A 21,987-nucleotide genomic window follows, 5' to 3' on the forward strand; every position below is an offset into this window, starting at 1 on the left:
TTGCCCTTCTCTCTTGGTCCTTGCTCTCCCTTCTCAGTCCAGTATAGTCCTCTGGTCATGTCTACTCTACTACCTTCTCTGCATGCCCAGGTGCCTCTGGGTGTGCTCTTCCTCATATCTAAAATTAAAACCTCCTCAACCACACCTTGGAGCAGTCATAGCCTCATTTTATACATCTTAGGAACACACTTCTGAGACAGGATGAGTGTTAACACAACAGCCAACTCAATCCCAGGCCAGCAGTGGCTATGACCATGCTCAAACAAAACAAACTTGGCAGAGAAAACAAGCCACCTCTGTACCTCACCTCCATTTTCTGACCCGAAGTTCTACCTGCCCACATCACACGACAGAACTGTGAGCCTCTTTGTGTTCGCAAGGTGGCCTGAGGTGCGAATGGTTCTTCTACACTGTTAAGTGTATTTCATCTAAAAGTTTTTCTTTCTTGGCTCCATATTCATGAAGCTGGCTTTCTAAGTCTTTAAGATCTGGCTCTAATCACCACTCTTTTGCTACAGTACCCTCTAAAATCCTTGCTCTTGGTTTAAAGATCATCATCTTTCATGTCCTCCAAAATGCCAAGCATATAGACATCAAGACACATGCTATTCCTTTACCTGGAAACCCTTCCCACACCTCTTTTCTTGTCCTTTGGTTTCAATTTAAACATTCCTTTCTCAGGGAGACCATGTGTGATGCATATTAACTGTCTCAACAGCTCCCTCTGTCTCAACCACTCGCTCAATAGCTATCTCTCATGAACGTGATGATGTGTTTTCCTGTCTTGTCTACTGATATTGCTCTAGAATATTAACAGTTTAACAAATTAACATCTAACTGGTCAAATGAATCAATTAGCAAACAGGCAGAGAGAACCAAATGATGGTTAGCTAAAGGTAAGGACCAATGGAGAGAACAAACAGGAGTGCAGCTGAATAGGAGGGATAACTTGCAGTGGTCTACAGCATAGCAGGGTGGCTATAACTTACAACTTTCAGTAGTATATTTTAGTATAACTAATAAGATTTTCAGTGTTCCTAACACAAAGTAATAATAAAGGTTTGAGATGACAGAATTACCAATTACTCTGATTATATCATCACACATTTTTCTTGCATATAAGAAGCAAATATGTTCCATAAGATAAATGAGATGTTAAATATGTTAAATAAGATATTATGTATCCAAAAATATGTTTTAAATATAAGGAAAGGATATTACATAATATAGATATTACCTAGCTTTTTAAAAATAACATTTATTTTTTAGATTATTGTATTTTATGTGTATGAGTGCTTTGCCTGCATATATGTATATCATGTAATGCCTGGTACCTGCAGAGGTCAGAAGGGGGCACTGGACTTCCGAGAACTAGAGTTATGGATGGTTGTGAGATAACTTGACAGCTGAGACCTGAGTGAGCCACAGGGACCTAGAATTTATAGGCAATTGTCACACAACTGGCCTAGAGAGGGCCAGCTTGCAGTTGGCATCTGTCAGGAAAGAATGTTGGGGATGACTATGCTGGTGCTGCGGGGCTGGTGACAGGGTGGGACTGCAGCACTACAGAAGGGAAGTGTCATCTGTCCTTATCCCTAGAAAAGAAAGCTGAAATCTTAGCAATGATACAAAATGATACAAAACTAACCCTGTTTCTTCCCCCTCCCAGAGTTCCTGTTACACTCCTGTGTTCCTTCCCTGCACTCCTGTCCTGCACCCTTCAGCTCAGAGCTCCTGTTCTTTCTTAAACCTCAGCCATATATTTGAATGCCTAGTCACCAGGGAGTGACACAACTCAAGGGATTCTAGAAGGATAGGAGGTATGGCTTTGCTGGAGGAAGTATGGCACTTGGGGTGGGTTTTGAGGTTTCAAAACCCATACCAAACCCAGAGTTTCTCTCTCTCTCTCTCCATCATGCTCCCACCATGATGACAATGGATTAAAGCTTTGAAACAGTAAGCCAGCCCCCAATTAAACGTTTTCTATTATAAGTGTTACCATGGCCAAGGGTGTCTCCACAGCAATAAAACAGTAACATATAGCTAAAAAGTACAGAAGTAATAAAGTGAGTAACTAATCCCAATGAGGTGCAAATGGCAAGCACCACTGGACTTCTGCAGGTATGTACACTTCAAAAGACAATGAAAACAGTATTTTAAAGTTCCCAAGAAGACCAGGAAAGACAGGCTACACACACACACACACACACACACATGTATATATATGTATATGTGTGTATATCCACATATGTATGTATGTATGTATGTACGTATATGTGTGTGTATATATATGTATATATCGATTTCTAAATCCTCTAAACAAGTTAAGACTTTTCTAGTCTTCCTTCATCAAACTAGGACTATAGAGTCCTAATTTCCTATGTGGCTCTAACTCCCATCCTCCTATGCAATTCTACAGCTTTCTCCAACACACTCTGCATCCTCTTGCTTCCTATGTATAGTCCTTTAATGTTCTGGGGACTGAAAGCCATCTCCACCTACAAGTTGCTTTTCAGAAGTTAACTAAGTAAGTACTCTGGTTTTATGTTAAGAAACTTAGAAAGCTTAGAAATACAGACAGAACTGACTGATACTAACCTGTTGGATATTTCTTTTCAAACTGCCTTTTGGTTTGGTAAATAGAACATTAATATTTGACTATCCCAGAACAGTTTAGGAAATAGGGGCTCTGAGGGAGAATATTGGGAGGTGGTTACTTCTTTTTTTTTTTTTTTTTTCTGAGACAGGGTTTCTCTGTATAGCCCTGACTGTCCTGGAACTCACTCTGTAGACCAGGCTGGCCTCGAACTCAGAAATCTGCCTGCCTCTACCTCCTGAGTGCTGGGATTAAAGGTGTGCACTACCACACCCGGCTATGTGGTTACTTCTTAAATTTGTATGGTTTAATTGGAGGTACCGGCTTCAGGTAAGAATTTATTTTTAAGCATGCATTCAGTTGACTGGAAGGTTAAAACACTAACAAATAACTCATATAACACAACTGTGTTCATGCAAGCAATCCTAACTAAAGTCAATGGGTCTGGGTCTATCTTTAGCTCTCTCTCACACACACAAAGACATTACAGTAGAAGGAGGATAGCTGGGAAAGGGGATTTAAAAGAAAGTGACACGAGAAGGTATATGTTCAAAATATATCATTTACATGTATGAAATTGTCAAAAAATTAAAATGAAAGCTATCTATAAAAAAGCATCACCTACATTAGTAGAGTAAGTATTCACTTATAAAAGGCATAGGGAAAGAATAAGGTTCAGTCCAGCTCTACTATCGCTATATATTGTTATTAAAATGAGGTCACTTAAAATAGGGGCCAGGTATATAAATAGGACTCACTGTCAATGGGTGTTATAGATACCACAGCTTTAAACACCAACTAAGCAAGGATGACACACCTACTTGTACCAGATGGCTTTAACTCCATGTAGAGCTTACACAAACCATAGTGCCATGGATAGACAGGAGTCTGAAAATATTTGTCATGAGGGAAGTCTTGTCTAGGACACTCAAAGGCCACAGTATCTGAACCACCGAATAACTAGATTTTCCCCAAAGGGCCTTTCCTTGCCTTTGCAGAATAAAGAATCTCACTTTTATAAAGTTAAAGAAGTCATAGTGGTGGAATTTGAAAGAAAAAATATTGTCTATGATATGTTTCAGATCCAGGGATACTCCCTTGACCTTGGCAAATTACACATCTGAGATGTTTTGTGCAGAGACCACCGAACCGATTAGGAACACATATGAGAACCTCCTCCAGATCAAGTAAGCATTACAGGAATCAGAGTTTGTTAACCAACTGCTGGTTTTTTTTTTTTTTTGGAGTTTCAATATGTTCTTTTTTTGGGGGGGGGTATTTATTTCATTTACATTTCCAATGCTATCCCAAAAGTCCCCCACACCCTCCCCCACCCACTCCTACTTCTTGGTCCTGGCATTCCCCTGTACGGAGGCATATAAAGTTTGCACGACCAATGGGCCTCTCTTTCCACTGATGGCCGACTAGGCCATCTTCTGATTCATATGCAGCTAGAGACACGAGCTCGGGGTGGGAGTGGGGGTATTGGTTAGTTCATATTGTTGTTCCACCTATAGGGCTGCAGACCCCTTCACCTCCTTGGGTACTTTCTCTAGCTCCTCCATTGGGGGCCCTGTGATCCATCCAATAGCTGACTGTGAGCATCCACTTCTGTGTTTGCCAGGCCCCGGCATAGTCTCACAAGAGACAGCCATATCTGGGTCCTTTCAGCAAAATCTTGCTAGTGTATGCAATGGTGTCAGCGTTTGGAAGCTGATTATGGGATGGATCCCTGGATATGGCAGTCTCTAGATGGTCCATCCTTTCGTCTCAGCTCCAAACTTTGTCTCTGTAACTCCTTCCATGGGTGTTTTGTTCCCAATTCTAAGAAGGGGCAAAGTGGACATAGTACTACCAGAGGATCCCACAATACCTTTCCTGGGCATATATCCAGAAGATGTTCCAACCGATAAGAAGGACACATGCTCTACTATGTTCATAGCAGCCTTATTTATAATAGCCAGGAGCTGGAAAGAACCCAGATGCCCCTCAACAGAGGAATGGATACAGAAAATATGGTATATTTACACAATGGAGTACTACTCAGCTATTAAAAAGAATGAATTTATGAAATTCCTAGGCAAATGGATGGACCTGGAGGGCATCATCCTGAGTGAGGTAACCCAATCACAAAAGAACTCGCACAATATGTACTCACTGATAAGTGGGTATTAGCCCAGAAACTTAGGATACCCAAGATATAAGATACAATTTGCTAAACGCATGAAACTCAAGAAGAACCAACTGCTTTCTTAGCCAAGGAAAAAAGGACGAGATTTTCTCGAAATAGTGACATTTTTACAAGCTTGCTGGCATCTGCATTTGTTTGCATTTTCCTGCAAGACAACAGCACCTGCTTAATTTTTTACATAACAGATTATGGATCTAACTCCTCAGCCTATAGAACATTTAGAGTCTTGTCAGTTTATGGTGACATTTCAGTATAAATTTGCAAGGTTCAAAGCTGTTTTCTTTCCATTTATCTTATTGAAGACTTAATGTTTCTTTCATGACAAAAGCTTTAGCATTTTCTTTTGTAATTTTGAAAATATTAATTTTCCTTATTAGGCATTGATTATAGTTTTATGCTTAATGCTATTCAAATAGAGTATATGCTATTGATATTTACATTCTACTATTACTAATTATAATTAATACTCAGTAGGAAAAAAACCTTTCCTGTAACCTAATATTAATTGGGGGCTGGGAGATGCTCAATGGTAAAGTTCTTGCCATGTAAGCAGGAGGACTGAGTTCGATATCCATCACCCACATTAAACAACAAACAAGAACCCTAGGTACAGCTGCACAGGCCTTCCATCCTAGTATTGGAAGGCAGAAACAAGAGATTTGGTGACCAGGTGAACACCAAAGTCAGTAACAGACCCTGTGTCAAAGAGTAAGGTAAAAGCAAGAGGAAGGCACAACCACCCCATACCACGAATACATACATGCACGTGAACAATTACTGCTTCTTATTAGAAATCAATCGATACTTGGAATATCTTAAAGGATGCTATCAAGGTGACAGCTGTATGAACAGAAAGGCGATCACATGAGAGGACTTGGGCTTTACTAGACAGAGGAGGAGTATGTGAGAGAGGTGAGAAAAAGGAAGAAAGTGCAAAGTGCTAAGAAAACTAGGCCATCATGAGATAGAAAACATAAAATGAGTCTTACCTCACAAGCTCTAGAGCTTGTAAGATAAAATCCAGCTTACAAAGGTGCTTTGATAGTGACTTCAAACTTACAGTGTAATATACAGGTAACATATTTGTTCTGAAGGGTCAATGACCAACAAGACAGTTGTGGTAGAATACAGAATGCAAAGCAAACTGAAAGCAGAGCCCAGCTAGTAAGACAATGTGTGGGTAGGCGCTACAATGAGCGTTCAGTGATTATGGCAACATCAGCTCCAATTACTTTTAGTACTGATCTGAGTTCAACTACCAATCAAAGCTGTATTTCATTTTAACAATTCAAACAGCAACTTTACTTCTTGCTGTGTGTATGTTCATTCGTGTGAGTGCATGCATACATGTGGGGGTCAGAGGGCACCTCAGGTGTCCATCCTTACCTTGCACCTTGTTTCAAACAGGGTCTCCTTAGATGCTGCACCTGTGAGGCTAACTGGCCCATGAGCTCCCAGAGAGTCTCCTGTCTCCACCTTCCATCTCACAGTAGAAATTCTGGGATTACAAATGCAAACTACCAAATCTAACTTTACAGCAGTTCTGAGGAGCTGCTCTCAGGCCCTCAGGATCATGCAATGTTTTACCCACTGAGCCATTTCTCCAGCCCTGAGAGTAACATTAAATCAGGGTTTCTTGGCCTCAGCTCTACTGACATTTTAGGCCAGTCTGTCTTGTTGTGAGATGGTGTCTTCTACACGCTGTACTATGCAGTAAGCTCAATGGCATCCTTGAGCTTGACCTACTAAGAGTCAACAGAACTGTTCTTTCCTTATGTTGAAGTGGCAATCAGACAGGCTAAACATTGCTTTAACTGACAGCAACAGCTCTACAACCATAAGAAAAACCTAGAGGTTGCAATTTTGACTCCCATTATAAACTGAGAAAAAAACATGGTAACTGGTAGCTTGAATGCCTTGTATAACAGCCATTAGTCACATTAAGAATTGAAATACTAAGAATTGAAATACACTGCTGGGCAGTGGTGGCTCACGTCTTTAATCCTGGCACGTTGGGAGGCAGAGGCAGGCGGATTTCTGAGTTTGAGGCCAGCCTGGTCAACAGAGTGAGTTCCAGGACAGCCAGGGCTACACAGAGAAACCCTGTCTCGAAACCAAAGAGAGAGAGAGAGAGAGAGAGAGAGAGAGAGAGAGAGAGAGAGAGAGGGAGGGAGGGAGGGAGGGAGGGAGGGAGGGAGGGAGGGAGAGAGAGAGAGAGAGAGAGAGAGAGAGAGAGAGAGAAAGAGAAAGAGAGAAAGAGAGAAAGAGAGAAAGGAAGAAAGGAAGAAAAAGAAAGGAAGAAAGAAAAAAGAATTGAAGTACACTGCTTTCAATTTATTTAAGATTATAAAGATTTAGCATTTAAAAGAATGCAAACTACTTCAGTAATTTAAAAAACAAACGTATTCTACTGATTATTAGGTGTGAATCTTAATGTGGGCATGCAAGTGTCACAGTGTACATATGGAGATGAAGGACAGCTTTCAGAGGTCTGCTTTCTCCTTCCATCATGGGATTCGATAGTCACACTCATGTCACTAGGTTTCCATAGGAAGCACTTTTATCCACCAAACCATCTTGCTGACCCTAGCTCTATAATGTTTATACTAGTTACAAGCTCCCAAGTGTTAATGTTCTGGATATAGTTAAGTTCCCAACAATCCCCCAGTCCTGTACCAACCCCATACCCAACATCTCCCATCTCAGATTCCATGATCCTAGAGTATCTACTGTTTCACATTTACTCATTGAAAAGTAGCTGAGGTCTATAAAGAACAGTCATGAAAACACAAACTACTCCTAAAAGTAAGCTATTCTTTCACAATGTAAGGACTGTTCCCCAGTCTCCTTTCATTGGGAATTATCAACCACCTTCCTGCCTAAGACGGCCTTTGTCATTCCCTAGTCCGTCACTAGTCCACAGGTGGAGAAGGCCATGGGATAAACCATAACAGCATTTCTATTGACAAGCAAGTTATAACTGCTATCTTGGAAGCTTAGAAACAATCAGAACTTTGCCCCCTGATACCCTGGTCATCTAGGGTAAGGGAGAAGAACTTTTGAAGACTCTTCCCAATGTATATATTGATAAAAGAACATGTAGACACAAAGGCAAAAGCTAGTTCTGTGTTTTGATTTATCTTTTGCCCACTGGTTCTACAGTGAGGCAGGAGTGGAATCCCTACAGACGGCACAAGCATGAGGTTGCATGGTATAGACTAGACAGGCCAGGCTCGCTACAGTCCACAAACACTGAGTGGGATTATACTCGGGTAACTGACCTTACACACTGCCTTATTTAGAAGTTCTAAAAAGGAGACAGGCAGGGTGTTATAGCATAAACCTTTAATCCCAGGCAGAGGCAGATGGATCTCTATGAGTTCAAGGCCAGCCTGGTCTACAAAGCAAATTCCAGGATAGTCAGGGCTGTTACACAGAAAAGCCCTGTCTCAAAAAACAAAAACAAAATAACAAAAAAAGTTTAAAAAGGTCTTCTATGGAGACTGGGAAGAGTGGTCAGTTATTAAAGTGTCTGTCTTGTAAGCATAAGCAACCAAGTTCAATTCCCAGCATTCAGTAAAAAGACAGGCACGGTGGTGCACAACTGTAATTCCAGCATGGGGATCTCTATGGTCAGCTTAGCCTAACCTCCACAGGGATAGGTCATCTTTAAAGACAAAGTGGACAGGGAACAGAGAAGCCCAAGTTTGACTTCTGGCCTTCACATGCATCTGCACACAAACACAGTATCTCATGATTTTCATGTCCTACCCACCTCCCCATGCCCTGTGTCCTCTTCCATCCCTTTTCCGTCACCTCACACTGGTACACTGGTTCCTTTCTTTCTCATAAATAGTTATTCTCTTTCTACTATAATGTCATGTGTTTGTGTGTGCGTATGTCTATTATATATCTATATGCACACAGATTCCACATATGAAAGAAAAACATGTGATATTTTATCTTCCTTATTACTCCATCAGGATCTTCTGATTTTTTTTTTCAAAAACACAGTTCAAATATTCCCATTATTTCAGCAAAAACATTTGATTCTCCTGTAAGAACAAGCAGCTGAGGTATAATAAAACACAGTAATAGACTTAGAGAAAACAGACAACTCAGACTGCCCCTCAGTCCTTCTGTTGCTTTAGACAAAAAAAATCCCAAGTCTCTTGACATCACGTATTTTCAGTGGACATTTATATGTCCAAAGGAACAAACCATAAAGCATATGTGGAAGAGTTCTTCCTTTTTTGTGGAAAGCATAGATGAAAACCACCTTTCCGTGGTGTTAACATTTCATGGGGCTGAGTCTGTTAGTATTATCTACATACAAAAGCTCTGCAGGGAACAAGAGTTAACTTTCCCAGGCCTCCATCTCCTTAGCCATGAATGTTCAGTATCATTCACCTTCCGAGTGCTGGGATTATAGGTGTCACTACCAAGCCCAGCCTTTCATTGTCAATAATGTATACAGAGAGACTGGGACTGAAGTAAAGCAAGCAAGGGGGAGAAACCCCTTTAAAGTCACTGATCTACAAGGCAAAGCTTCAAGAACACACAGGTTAGTATTTGCTACTGACCAACAACTGGATCAGTGACAATCTTATCACTAAACACCTAACCTCCAGAGAGAAAGTAAAGACCCAGTAAAAGCCAAAGAATGAACAAAATGAGTCATAAATGAGGCAAAAATACAAACCTAAAACGCCAATCTCAAGACCAGACAGGCCTGTCTTAATTTTATCATAAATATCATCCAATGAAAAGTCGACAGCAATGGTCCTTGTTTCAACGTTGAATTTTTCTTCTGGAAGAAGAAAAAAAAAAGACAAATGATGAGCAAAAGGGAAAATTAATACATGGCAATTATGATTAAATCTCTGGATAACATTATCCTTTCAAACTTTCTCCCCCCAATTTGATATGACATTTAGAGCAGGATAATTGTAAGCAATCATGAGAGTATCTCTAAGAGACGATAGAGAGTCAACAAAACAATAGTTCAGAATAAAAAGTCCCATCACCGTCACCCAGCTGCCTGAGAGCACCCTGTCAATTATCCCTTGTAAATCAATAATGATAACTACTTTTTCAGACTCAGGCCCAAGTAACAAAACATGATTCATATCATAATACTATATACTCTCTAAATATCACTGCCTTTGTGATTTTAATTGCAAATTGATATCACTTAATCTCAGGAAGAAGTCTTTATATTTGTAAAGTAGCTTTTTTATTATCAATTTATTCTCTTATATATTCCATCCTGCCCACAGTTTCCCCTCCCCACTCTGCTCCAGTCCTTCCTCCCTTATCCCCCTCCCAATCTACTCCTCCTCCATTTCCCTTCAGAAAAGGGCAGGTCTTCCAGGGCTATCAAGTTGCACTAAGCCTAGGCACCTCCCCTCGCATCAAGGCTGGATGAGGTAACCCAGTAGGAGGAAAAGGATCCCAAAACCAGGCAACAGTATCACACCCCCCCCCCTTCCTATTTAGGATGTGCACTGCTGTTTTGCCTTCATGTGTGTCTGTATGAGGATGCCAGATCACCTGGCAGTGGAGTTAGAGACAGCTGTGAGTTGCCATGTGGATGCTAGGCATTGAGTCCATGTCCTCTGGAAGAGCAGCCAATGCTCTTAGCTGTTGTAAAGTGTGTGATACATTAAAAGAAACAAAATTCATCATGGTAAAAATGAATGTGGAATGTGATCTCACTGCAGTTTCTAGCCTGGTTAACAGTTAAGTCACTGCATTTAAAGAGCCACACAAAGTGCACAGTAATAAATACACAAAGTGACATGGGAAAGACCTTGATGCTCTCCTTTTCTCAAGACTATTAAGGTCCAAAGAGCTGGGGAGGGAAGTAAGAGCTTCTGAGGGAAGAACCGGGGGAGCCACTCTCTCCACGGTCAGCATACAATGGCCACTTCCACCTTCCACCCTTTGAAAAGTGTGGGATTTGAGGTCACCCAGACATAGGTGCTAATCTCATTTTCATCCTTCTTTATAGAATGGCCATGAGCAAGACAGACATCATGTAGAAGCCTCAGCATGTTCTTGTGACAACGAAGTAACTATTACCCAGCTTAGGTTTAGGCTCAGGTGATGACCACGGGTACAGGAGGCACTTCACAAATGCTAGGCCTCTCCCTCCTCTACCACAACAGGCTAAGGATGCTCTTCCTTGGAACTTAGGATAATTCAAAAGAATTCACTTAAAAAAATCCAGCTTCCCAAAATAAACCTTTCTTCAGTGGAAGTCACTGTAAACTCATCATGCAGTTTTCATGATTAATCTTCACAGGAAGTGTCCATTCTTGATCTGAAAGGATTTGTAGCTAAACCTAGAGCTGGCTTGTGACAGATTTGACTTTTACTTAAGAGTCGATGAAAAGTATCGACTCTACATAGAAATTCATGCATAACCTGGAGAGAAGAATTGACCAAGAAATGCCTTCCCCGGTGTTAAAGGTAAAGACTGTTCCTGTACAGTCAGTAATGTGTGTTCATGTATTGAAGAACGGTCACTTATTGCTGGGCCAACTATGTCTTACTAGAAAATGCCTCAGAATTCCCTACTCTATGTAGTAACACTGATTTTAAAACAATCCCATATTAACATGGAAAAACAAGCCCCTAAACAAAAGACTGAAAGTTAGCTTGTATTCAATGTAAAATGTTTCGTGAGAATAAGATACCTTTGGCTATTTGATTTGAACAATGCATTCTCTCCACATGAACACTGAGTACTTTGTAACTATGTCAAAAACCAAAAGCCCCTAAACCTCTCACTCAGGCTTCATATCACACAGGATCTGAGGAAGACACTTGCATTAGTTTACATCACTGGATACACATGGTGCAAAAATCAATTTGATGGACTTCTGGAAAGAAGGTTCTGGAGTGAAGAATACATGAAGCTTTCTTTGTGTTCACGCATGGAACAAGCAACATGGCTCCTGCTACTAGATACTCAAGATAATTAAGTCTTTAAATTTCAAATCATGTTCAGGTCAGGAAAGCACAGCTTCTTATTCCCTTTAGGTATTTTCCACTGCCTCTCCTATAGTCCCCCTCCTCCCTTTCCTCTAAGGCTCTACACATTTCCATCTCACTTGTAGTAAGAGTTGAAAGTCCTTGGCAAGTAGCCTGCTACTTCTCTCGGCTCATCTCCAGCTGTTCTTCCTACTGCTCCCCAGTTCTAGGACAAGGCTCCTCACAGCTCCTTGAACACAGTGTTCCAAATACATTCAGGGCATTTCATTTGTTCCTCCTTTCCCCCTATCTGGAATGTTCTTCTAAATTCCCCGTCTCTTGTTGGGTCCTTGAGCAAATATTAGCTTCTCAGAGAAGCCTGACTTGCCTAGTTTTTGAACCTCTGACACCTTTGTTTTTAATAAAGTAAGTACTTGCTTGTCTCTCTGCCCCCAGTAGAACCGAGTTTTACTGAGAGAAGACAAATACTAGGCCCTGTTTTGACACACATGATCAAGGAGCTCCCATCTCATTTCCTTATACTCCCTCCCTCCCTGAGTCAGTCGGGGCCACTCCCAGTATCGCGTGCTCATGACAACACCCAGTGGAAGAAAATGGACATTTCTGTGTTAAATCCCCTTCATTGACAGGAATATCTTTTCAGAAGACTCCTGAAGACATCTATCACATTTCCTTTCTGAGGATCATATTTTGGACCAGACCCACTGATAGGTCTTGGGGATTTCATGACTGGGTCCTCCGTCTCCCACGCTGTGGGAGTGTGGGAAGGGGAAAGAGCAGTGCAGCATCAGACCCAGACAGGAACTGTGCCTAAGCAATCAGATAGCAAGGAAGTGCGGACATCCTAAAAGACTGATGTGCTTAGTGGCTACCATGCTTATTTCTTTTATTTTTTGAGACTATAAAATATTGACATCATTTTCTCCTTCCGTCTTTCTCCCTCCAAACCCTTCCATATATCCCTCTTTGCTTTCTTTCAAATTCATTTATTGAAGATTGGTTCTAATGCTCTGATTCAATCGGGAATCTGCATGTGCAGACTCTGAAGGTCCTTGTCCCCAATTGGCTTTTGATGGATCAATAACGATGCCAAATGCCACTGGCTACTTCCCCAATTGGGCCTGGGGTAGCAGGGGAAAGTTTAGGAGTGCCCAGACTTTGAGGTTGCCAAGGTATTTTTAAAAATAAGCTAATGTGTGTGCGCCTATTGCTGTTGTCCTTGTTAAACCACTGTGTAGGCAGTCATGTTGGTGAGACTTTATAAGTAGCTTCTGACATCATTAGTAGACACAATCTCACAGCAAGCTCTCTGATCCACGTTTTCACCCCCCCCCCCTTCTACAATGTTCCCTGAGCCTTAGGTGCAGGAGTTGAGTTGTTTTGTAGATATATCCACTACAGAGTGGCTAGTTTTTTAGGAAACTAAGAAAATAATTCCAGGCTGGGCACATCATTCCCTTAATCCCAACTTTTCTTCTGACACCACCAACAAGACAATAATGGGCAAGAATTAGCTAACGTTAAACAGCAAAGGGTAGAGTAAGTACCTGGAAGAGAAACAGCTACCACTGTAGACCTACAAAATACAAGTAACCCTTGATGCTACCTTTACTTTTCCACCTCCCTAACCCAAGTATTTCCCAAGGCTACCATCTACACCCAGCTCAGCGGTAGCCATCTGCTGGGGAAGAGTAACAACTACCCCAAAGCCTCAGAGTGCTGGGCCGTTCTCATCCTTGCCCTCTCTCATCCTTCCGGGGCTCAAAGAATGACATAGCTTCTGCCAACCTCTTAACAGTAGGAGCTATTGTAGAATAAACTCAATAGGAAACAGGTGAACAGGATAAACACACAAGAGAATGTGGAAACTGCTGTGGACATGAGATGAGCCATGCTGGTTGCTTCAACAAGGAAATTCTTGTTGTCCAAACCACAGTAGTTCAGCCAGAAGGCAATCCTTGTGTTTTATAAATGGCTCCTAGAAAAATCTTGTAGATTCTAAGAGGAAAAAAAATTGAAATTCCATTGGGGAGGCTGGGCGGTGGCTAAATGGGTTCTCTGATGCTACAGCCATCCTATGACTACACCTACACCAGGGCAGGTGGTGCTGTCCACCCTGTACAGTTCCTGAAAAGATGCCCTGTGATAGCATATTGAATATGCCTTATGAAACTCTTAAGGTCAAGTGCATTCTTGTGTCTACATAAGATGATGCCAATGTCTACAAAGATGGTGGTCTAATGTATAGTTCTTTCTTCCTTACTAACACAGGCTGCTATAGGTATTACCTGCGCTGTAACTCTGTAACAGCTCTGTAAGTATGGGTACTGATGTAAGCAGGGGTATTCTGATGCTGCAGCCAGGTTGCCGTTTCAGAGTATCCTGAATGAGTCTGAGGCCAAGTACAAAACTAAATCTACTTCTTACCAAACAGGGAACATTTTTATCTTTGTTTTCACAGGACCTAGTGGGATACCTGGCATGCAACAGAGATCTGTGCTATGGAAGCGGAAAGGGTGTGGAGGTCAGCATAGCTGGTGCACGAAGCCATCTTCTTGATACTTCTTGATTTTCCCCTACAGAAGTAAATTGGTTGGTAGGGACCACTCACTTAAAACATAGTAACATAGTCTATTAGACATCTTAAAGTAGGAGATAAACTTAAGACAATTCAATTCTTCTCCTTGTAATCTTCCCATAAACTCAAAAATATTTGAACCTTCATATCCCTTAGAAATCAGCCAAGACTTGACTCAGGGCTTGGACAGGAAGGTTGAGGCTATTTGTCATGGGTAGTCTCCCTACCCCAGTCCTGTACAGAGTGGCAACAGTCAGTGATCACCAATTTTAGGTCTGAATTTATCAAGTTTCATTTAAGTACAAATGTATGTTTAAAAGAAACTTCATTTTCACACAAAATTACATATCTTATATATTTAGAGATGTGAAAAAATTAGTTTTTGTACTATTTCTGTTTTTAAGGGAAAACAAAGAATAAAGAGGCCCTTGACCAAAATCCTTATTCCTAGCTCCTTTTTTTTACCTTCAGACCTGATCACATTCCCCAGCCTCATCTCTGGGTGAGAATCTGCATGTCTCCCCACAGAGAGGGCCTGCCTTTCATGGCTCTGGAGGAAAGGTGAATGCACCCAGTAGAGAGTGAACTGATCTGACGTCATGCTAGAAGACTCATTTGGTTAAAATGATCAGGGATATTGTACAAATAATGGTCTGTTCTTTTCATTGGCCTTGAAAAAAACTGCTCATGATACTTTTAATCTCTGTGAAAAGACCCACTTTCAGTCAACCCCCCCCCCCCAAAAAAAATTTAACCACGGCTCATTAGGATTTCATCCCCAAATAAGCATTTCTTTATTTGAAGTCAAGCTCACAGTATTCTACTTATTCTAGCGCCTATGATGAGAAGGAGTGCGGACAATGAAGACTCACACGGGCTCCCCCACCCTCCCGGCAGGGATGTCTTCATTCTCTGAAAGCTGAGCTCTACGCTGCTTACGCCCCCTTAAAGACATTTTCTGAAAAAGATGCTTATTTTCTCCACCTAAAAACTAATCTGCCAATGGAAACACTTGAATTATTTATTTGTTTGTTTGGAAAGGAGATTAAAAAAAGAAAACTGAAAAAGAAAATCCCATTACTGTGCTTCAGGTTAAAAGATGATATGTCAGGAGCACAGAAACAGAGCTCACTGGGAGGGAATGGGGCGCCCATGGAAGCAGGAGCTGAGTCCTGTTCCATTGGTGGTGAACAGAGGGTTTAGCTTTCACTCCATCTCTTGGCCTGTGAAGTGCAGGTGGTGCTGTCCACCCTGTACAGTTCCTGAAAAGATGCCCTGTGATAGCATATTGAATATGCCTTATGAAACTCTTAAGGTCAAGTGCATTCTTGTGTCTACATAAGATGATGCCAATGTCTACAAAGATGGTGGTCTAATGTGTTCTTTCTTCCTTACTAACACAGGCTGCTATAGGTATTACTTGCGCTGTAACTCTGTAACAGCTTACCTCATCCCCCATGCTAGCCATGAACATCAGACTCTACTTTTTAAAGTGATTTATTTGTTATGTTATCACCCATGGAATCCATGTCACAGCATTCTATTTTGAGCTTTCTAAACTAATGTCCAACTAATGCTTTGTCTCAGTTTGCTTTATACTATCTTTTGGAATCATTATATTTATAGTCCAAAAAGTATATTTTAATTCACTTTTGATCTTTAGAATCAGAGTCTTACACTTGATATAACTTTTCCTGATGGCAAGATTTCTTCCTTAGTGTTTGTCTTAGTCACTGTTCTATTGCTGTGATAAGACATACCACTTATAAAAGAAAGCATTTAACTGGGGATTGCTTGTAGTTTCAGAGGTTTTATCCATTACCATCGTGGAACAAACATGGCAGCAGACAGGTATGATGGGAGAAGGAGCTCAGAGAGAGAGAGGTGGGGGAGGGGGAGGCAGAGAGACAGAGACAGAGTGACTGGACCTGACTTGGGCTTTTGAAACCTTAGAGTCCACCACCAGTGACACACCTCCTCCACCAACTCCACACTTCTTAATCCTTTCAAACAGTTCTCCCTAATGACTAAGCATTCAAAAATATGAGCCTATGAGGACATTCTTATTCAAACCACCAAAGTGCTTGTAAGTTTCATGACTGCTTTGTCATCAACAGTGTCTCATATCTGATGAAAGAAGTCCAAGACATTGCTCACATCCACAAGACATCACTAAGAACAGATCCCAAATGCAAGACTCTGGACATCTCAGAGCCTTAAGTGGCTACCATCACCACCGATGAAGGAAGCAGAAGATGCCTGTTACAGCCATGACTTGAAATTAAAGACAGGCTATCACTCATATCTACAAGAGGCATGTGTGGCCAGCAAAGCGCCTGCTCCCAGCCTGCAGTATAAGGGCAGGAGTGCCTTGGTTTTGTGGCTGTTGCTTCATCTTTGTCACTCAGGGTCCAACAGAACCTGCTGCATGTAACATGAACTCTGGCTGAATAAAGGCAAGGCAAGAAACATACTGAGTGGCACCCACATGGCAGGCTTCATCTGAGGACAACAGGCAATGCCTTCAATTGGGGATGGGGATAGATGCAGAGAAAGCAACATGCTCATGCTGAGTGCAATTTTTAAATAGGACATAGCATTTGCATCAAGGTTTTTAAAAAGAAAAACCAAAAACTAGCCATACAGAAAGTAGAAAGAGGCATAAACTAGAGGGGAGTGGCAGGAAACATGTTATGAGAACTCCTGTGGATACCATGTGGTGCACAGGGAGACCTGGAAGGTTAAAAGAAGAAAAAGATCATGTAGATGTCAGGATAACAGGCAGAGCTGCTTCAGAATTTGCAAAACTCGGTGGAAAATCATGTAGCAATCTATGTTATTTTCAAGGTAGTGACAGCAGATCATTAAACAAGAATGGGCCCTGTACAAACACACCTCTCATATGTACCTAGAAGATCGTCCTGTGGCAAGGTAACATTTACCAGGGTTGTGAGCACTTAGCATCCAGTATGTTCTAACTTGTAAGCTAGGAAGTGATCAGACCACACCTGCTTTCAGGAGGGACATGGTGTGGCAGAGTAGAGGACCCACAGCTTATTATAAAAAGCAACAGGTGGCAGAGAAAGGACTAATCACCTGATTCATTAGTACCCAGAGAGGAGGGATATGCGCAGAGACAGCAGTGGGGACAGGAGAGGGGCCAGTGCAAGGTGCTTGCAGGATTCCACATTATTAGCTGCCCAGCTTTAGGGAGAGAGTTTTATCCATTTCTTTGCTTCAGGAAGCTGGTTATTATCATATCTTCCAGCTAAAATAGTCCTCTTACAGATACTGTGATTGTATCTCAGTGTTTTCTTAAATCATATAATACAATGTTTCTGTTATGTTATAGTAGATTGAGTTTTTCCTTCTCTTTGTTGGCCTGAAAAATGAGATGAGATGTGAGCCATGCAGGATAACTGAACTAAATAAAATCAAGTTAGAAGGCAATAACAGTTGTTTTTGTAAGCTTAAGGACTGATAAGCATAGAAGTCAGATACCCACAGCACCATTCTTCTGAAACTGCTGGCTCTAATGTTTCTAAAAGTACGTTGTCTTTTAGTATCATTTTGTTTGTGAAAGGTTCCATTCTGGTTTTGTGAAATCTTGCCTGGGGATATGCTTTTCAAGATCTGAATCTGTCGCTTTGGTTTGGGGGATTGGTTAGTTAAGAGGTTATTTTCTTTACAGTGTACGGGATGGGGGTTGGGAGAATAGAACCTAGGACTTGGCAAAGACTATACTCTAGATTAAATTTCTAATCTTACCGAGGCATTCAGAAATAAGATGCTAAACAATTGCTTTTTTGTGTGTTTGTTTGGTTTTGGTTTTTGACAACAGGTTTCTCTGTGTAGCTCTGTTTAATCCCAGCACTCAGGAGACAGAGGCAGGCAGATCTCAGAGTCAGTTCTTTTCTTATTAAAGAAACTTTAGAAGGAAATAAATTTAATCAAAATCACAAAGTTAAACCAAGTATTAATTATCCTATTACAATGAACTCAGTTTTAGAATATTTTTCTTTAAACATCATGTAATTCTAAGTAGCTCAAGGTGTCTTTGAATTCACTGTGTAGCCAAGAAAGACCTTGATTACTCTCCTACTTCTGACTTTCTGAGATGGGTCACACTATGTAGCTTTGGCTGACCTGGAACTCCATATGCAGACCAGGATGGCCTTGAACTCAGAGACCTGACTGCTCTTCTTGAGTGCTAGAATTAAAGCCATTTACCACCACATCCAGTTGATCTTGAATGCACAGTCTTCCTGCTCCTGCCTCTAAGTATATAATTAATACTTTTTTAAAATTAAAAAAATAAATCAACACTTTTTTAAAATTAAAAAATAAATCTTAGCCGGGCATGGTGGTGCACGCCTTTAATCCCAGCACTCGGGAAGCAGAGGCAGGTGGATCTCTGAGTTCGAGGCCAGCCTGGTCTACAAAGTGAGTTCCAGGACAGCCAGGGCTATACAGAGAAACCCTGTGTCAAAAAACCAAAAAAAAAAATCTTTTTGTATATTTATTAACTTCATGTATGGCCTTGAGAAGAGGGCAATTTGCACAAATCAGTTCTCTCTTTCCACTATAAGACTTTTGGAGACTGAACTCAAGTCATGATGTTTGGGGCAAGTACCCTTACCTGCAGAGCCATTTCACTGATATTTTGCCAAGAGCTGAACCACCTTCTGGTCAACACAGAGCATACCCAATGCCCATCCTCCTTTACACTGTTAAGAGCACTGCTTTCATATAGGAAAGCAAACTGAAAGCAAAGGTAGTTGATGAAGTCTCATTCTTCAATACCAAGAATACGAACTTGGCACACGTCATTTGTGATCACAGGATGCCCTAAAGGACACACTGTACCATGTAAAATGCATGGGGCTAAAGTTAATATCCTACTACCAGAACAGTAATATTACAGCAATCAGTTACCTCAAATTAACTATGTGCCAAGAACATTATGTCATTCATTCTGTACAAGACTTACTGGAATATTTCTAAAGTTTGCAAATGATTATTCTCATAAATATAATTTTCAATGTTTGACAAACCGCTATTTATGTATTTTTAAAATAATCTCAAATTAAAGTAATGTACAGAGACTGCTATGATGTTCAGCATCCGTAACTACTTTGTGAATACAGCATCCTTCAAGATCCATAGCCAACGAAAATCTATGAAAGTCCAAACCCTAAGCAAGGCACTCAGTGCTGCCTTCCCTGGTTAACAAAGGCAAATCAGAGCAGCGATGTGCACTGCTCTGGAGGTCACCGCATCCTTCAAGAGCTCGTAGCAAAAAAACAAAAGTCAGTTTCACTTAATAATGCTCCTGATCAAGCAGTAACGTTATTAATTTTACTACATGACTGTCCTTTGTATACTTATTTTTAAAGCTCTGTGCAACAAAATGTACTATATACATTTTTTCTGCATATTTAATACAATGGCTGCAAGTGCTGCTCACGTGCTGAACTGACTCCCTTTTCATCTAAACATGATTTAATTGTAAGAACAACAAACTGTATTTATGCAGATTTGGTAGGTACTGTATCAAAAATGAATGAATGAATCTGCCACTTCAAGAAAAGGAAGCAACGCTATTTGTTGTCCAAGATAAAATTTGAGTGTTTAAATAAAAAGCACAATTTTAGAAGATTTATACCTACCACCACAAATCTGAGAAAAAAAGATTTCCTGATAAGAATGGGGTTGATATTAACATTTGTGACAATCCATATGTATTAACATTCTGGAGCAATCTATAAAACTCCCAAACTAACATTTCCCAGAGCCTAAAGAGAGAAAATCTTGCCAGATACCAAGACCTATTCTAGGTATGAGTAGACAATAAATTTTAATGTGACCAAGTACGAAGATTTCATTTCTAGCCTCATAATGGAAGACACTTGTCAGATACTCCACCTAGACAGACTTAAACATGTGTATAGATGTGTGAACATATGTGTTCACAGAGTGGTTGTGCAAGTCAGAGGACAACTGTGGGAGTGAGTTCTTGCTTTCTACTCTGTGCAGCCTGGGTTTGAACTCAGGTCATCAGGCTTTGTAACCCACAGGCCACCTTTTATGTATATAAAGAATACCCACAATTAATTACTCGAAAGAGGCTACTAAAAACTTTTGCTACCTATCTATTTAAAGGTAGATTTTCTTCTTCTAACTAACAAACTGTAGCTGTGGATAAGCACAGCCAACCACCATCTTTTATTAAGTAAGACACTAAAGAGACTTGCAGATATGTATACACGTAGTATTCTACTCACTCAATCTTATTTCAAAAGTTATTCCCCCAGTGTTTTTCATACATATAATAGATTTACTGTTATTATTTTAAATGAATGCTTTTAAATCTCCCATCTGACTAAAGATAATAAACATTAATAGCTGTACTGCACAAACACAAGCTTTTGGATCCTCAATAAATTTTTAGAAATTACAGTAAAGAGATCCAAAGACTATATATAGCATTTGAAAATGGTTGCTTAGTATGTACGTGAAGATAGTCCCCCAATAAAACCAACCAAGTCAAGAAATGAAACCCAATGCAGTACTGTGTTCTAATCATCAAAATCTATTCAGTATTTATCAACTTTCCCAACAGTGGCCTTCATAGTGTAAGTAATGAGAATAGCCTCATCCAATCTGGTGTGGGGCACATGGACCCTGCCACAAGAGAACTGGTAAGGCAGAGCACGTTCAAACCCCCAAAAATCTCAAAACCTGAGACCAGCAGGAGTGGAACAAGCTCTCTCCCTGTTTCTGTGGTGCCTCAGAGCACATAATCAGGTGACTCCAAGTAGGCGGCCACAGGTAGTCAGTACCCAGCAACTGCAATGCTTCTCCATGCTAATGAGGCTTCTTGTACCTTAGCTTCCAGTCAATGACCTTTTCCCACCATGGATAGTCTCAACCCAAAACCCTTTGGTTCACCCTGAATAAAGTGTATGCATTCAAATTGCTTCATTAAAGATCTTCAGAGCAGGCCTCATCTATAAGAGCCCAAACAGAGAGGGAGAAAGCAGGAGATGAAGAACAATAACATCCATCCTAGATTCTGCCTCCCACTTCTGGACTGGCAAGCAGTAGTTCGCCAAGTCTGGCAGTGACCAGACACCCTGGGAGGAGAGGCAGAACCCAGAAGCACAATCTGGAACAGTTTTGTCCACTGTTTGGGATTTTCATGCTCTGACATTCTAGAGATCACAGGCCAAGCACCTTCAATGCCCTTGATTTAGAAGTGCATTTCTCATGTAAGATTCAGGCCCTGTACATTTGGCAGAAACAGCACAGAAGCCATGTTGTGTTCGCACTGTATTCCACCAGGTAACATGGAATTTTAACTTGTCCCATTCATTACTCTACCCTCTTATAAAGGGAGGCTTGTCATCTTCTTCCCACTGCAAACTTGTTGGTTTTCTCTTTTTAATTCACAAGAATTTTGACATTTTGTGGGATTTGCCACTGTCTGAAGTCTAATTCTGCCTTAAAATTTCAACTCATTATTTGTCAAAACACGTCCACAAATAGAGTTGTACAAGGGGAATTCTTAGTGCTTGTGAGAAAACTCCAAGAAAACAAGGTAAGAGTTCTTGTGACCTCAGT

At 40.8% G+C, this 21,987-nt stretch overlaps 1 protein-coding gene across 1 annotated transcript in view; it reads right to left on the bottom strand.

The window, feature by feature from the left end:
• The window catches only part of Hsd17b12 (hydroxysteroid (17-beta) dehydrogenase 12), a 125,213-nt gene that overhangs the window by 40,981 nt on the left and 62,245 nt on the right, over positions 1–21,987 (bottom strand). Inside the window, exon 4 of the mRNA NM_019657.4 lies at positions 9,490–9,597. Coding sequence (NP_062631.1) covers positions 9,490–9,597 — 108 coding nt within the window. The remainder of the gene's footprint in view (positions 1–9,489; positions 9,598–21,987) is intronic.

This window comes from Mus musculus, chromosome 2 (assembly GCF_000001635.26).
Source record: "Mus musculus strain C57BL/6J chromosome 2, GRCm38.p6 C57BL/6J".
Taxonomy (NCBI): Eukaryota; Metazoa; Chordata; class Mammalia; order Rodentia; family Muridae; genus Mus; species Mus musculus.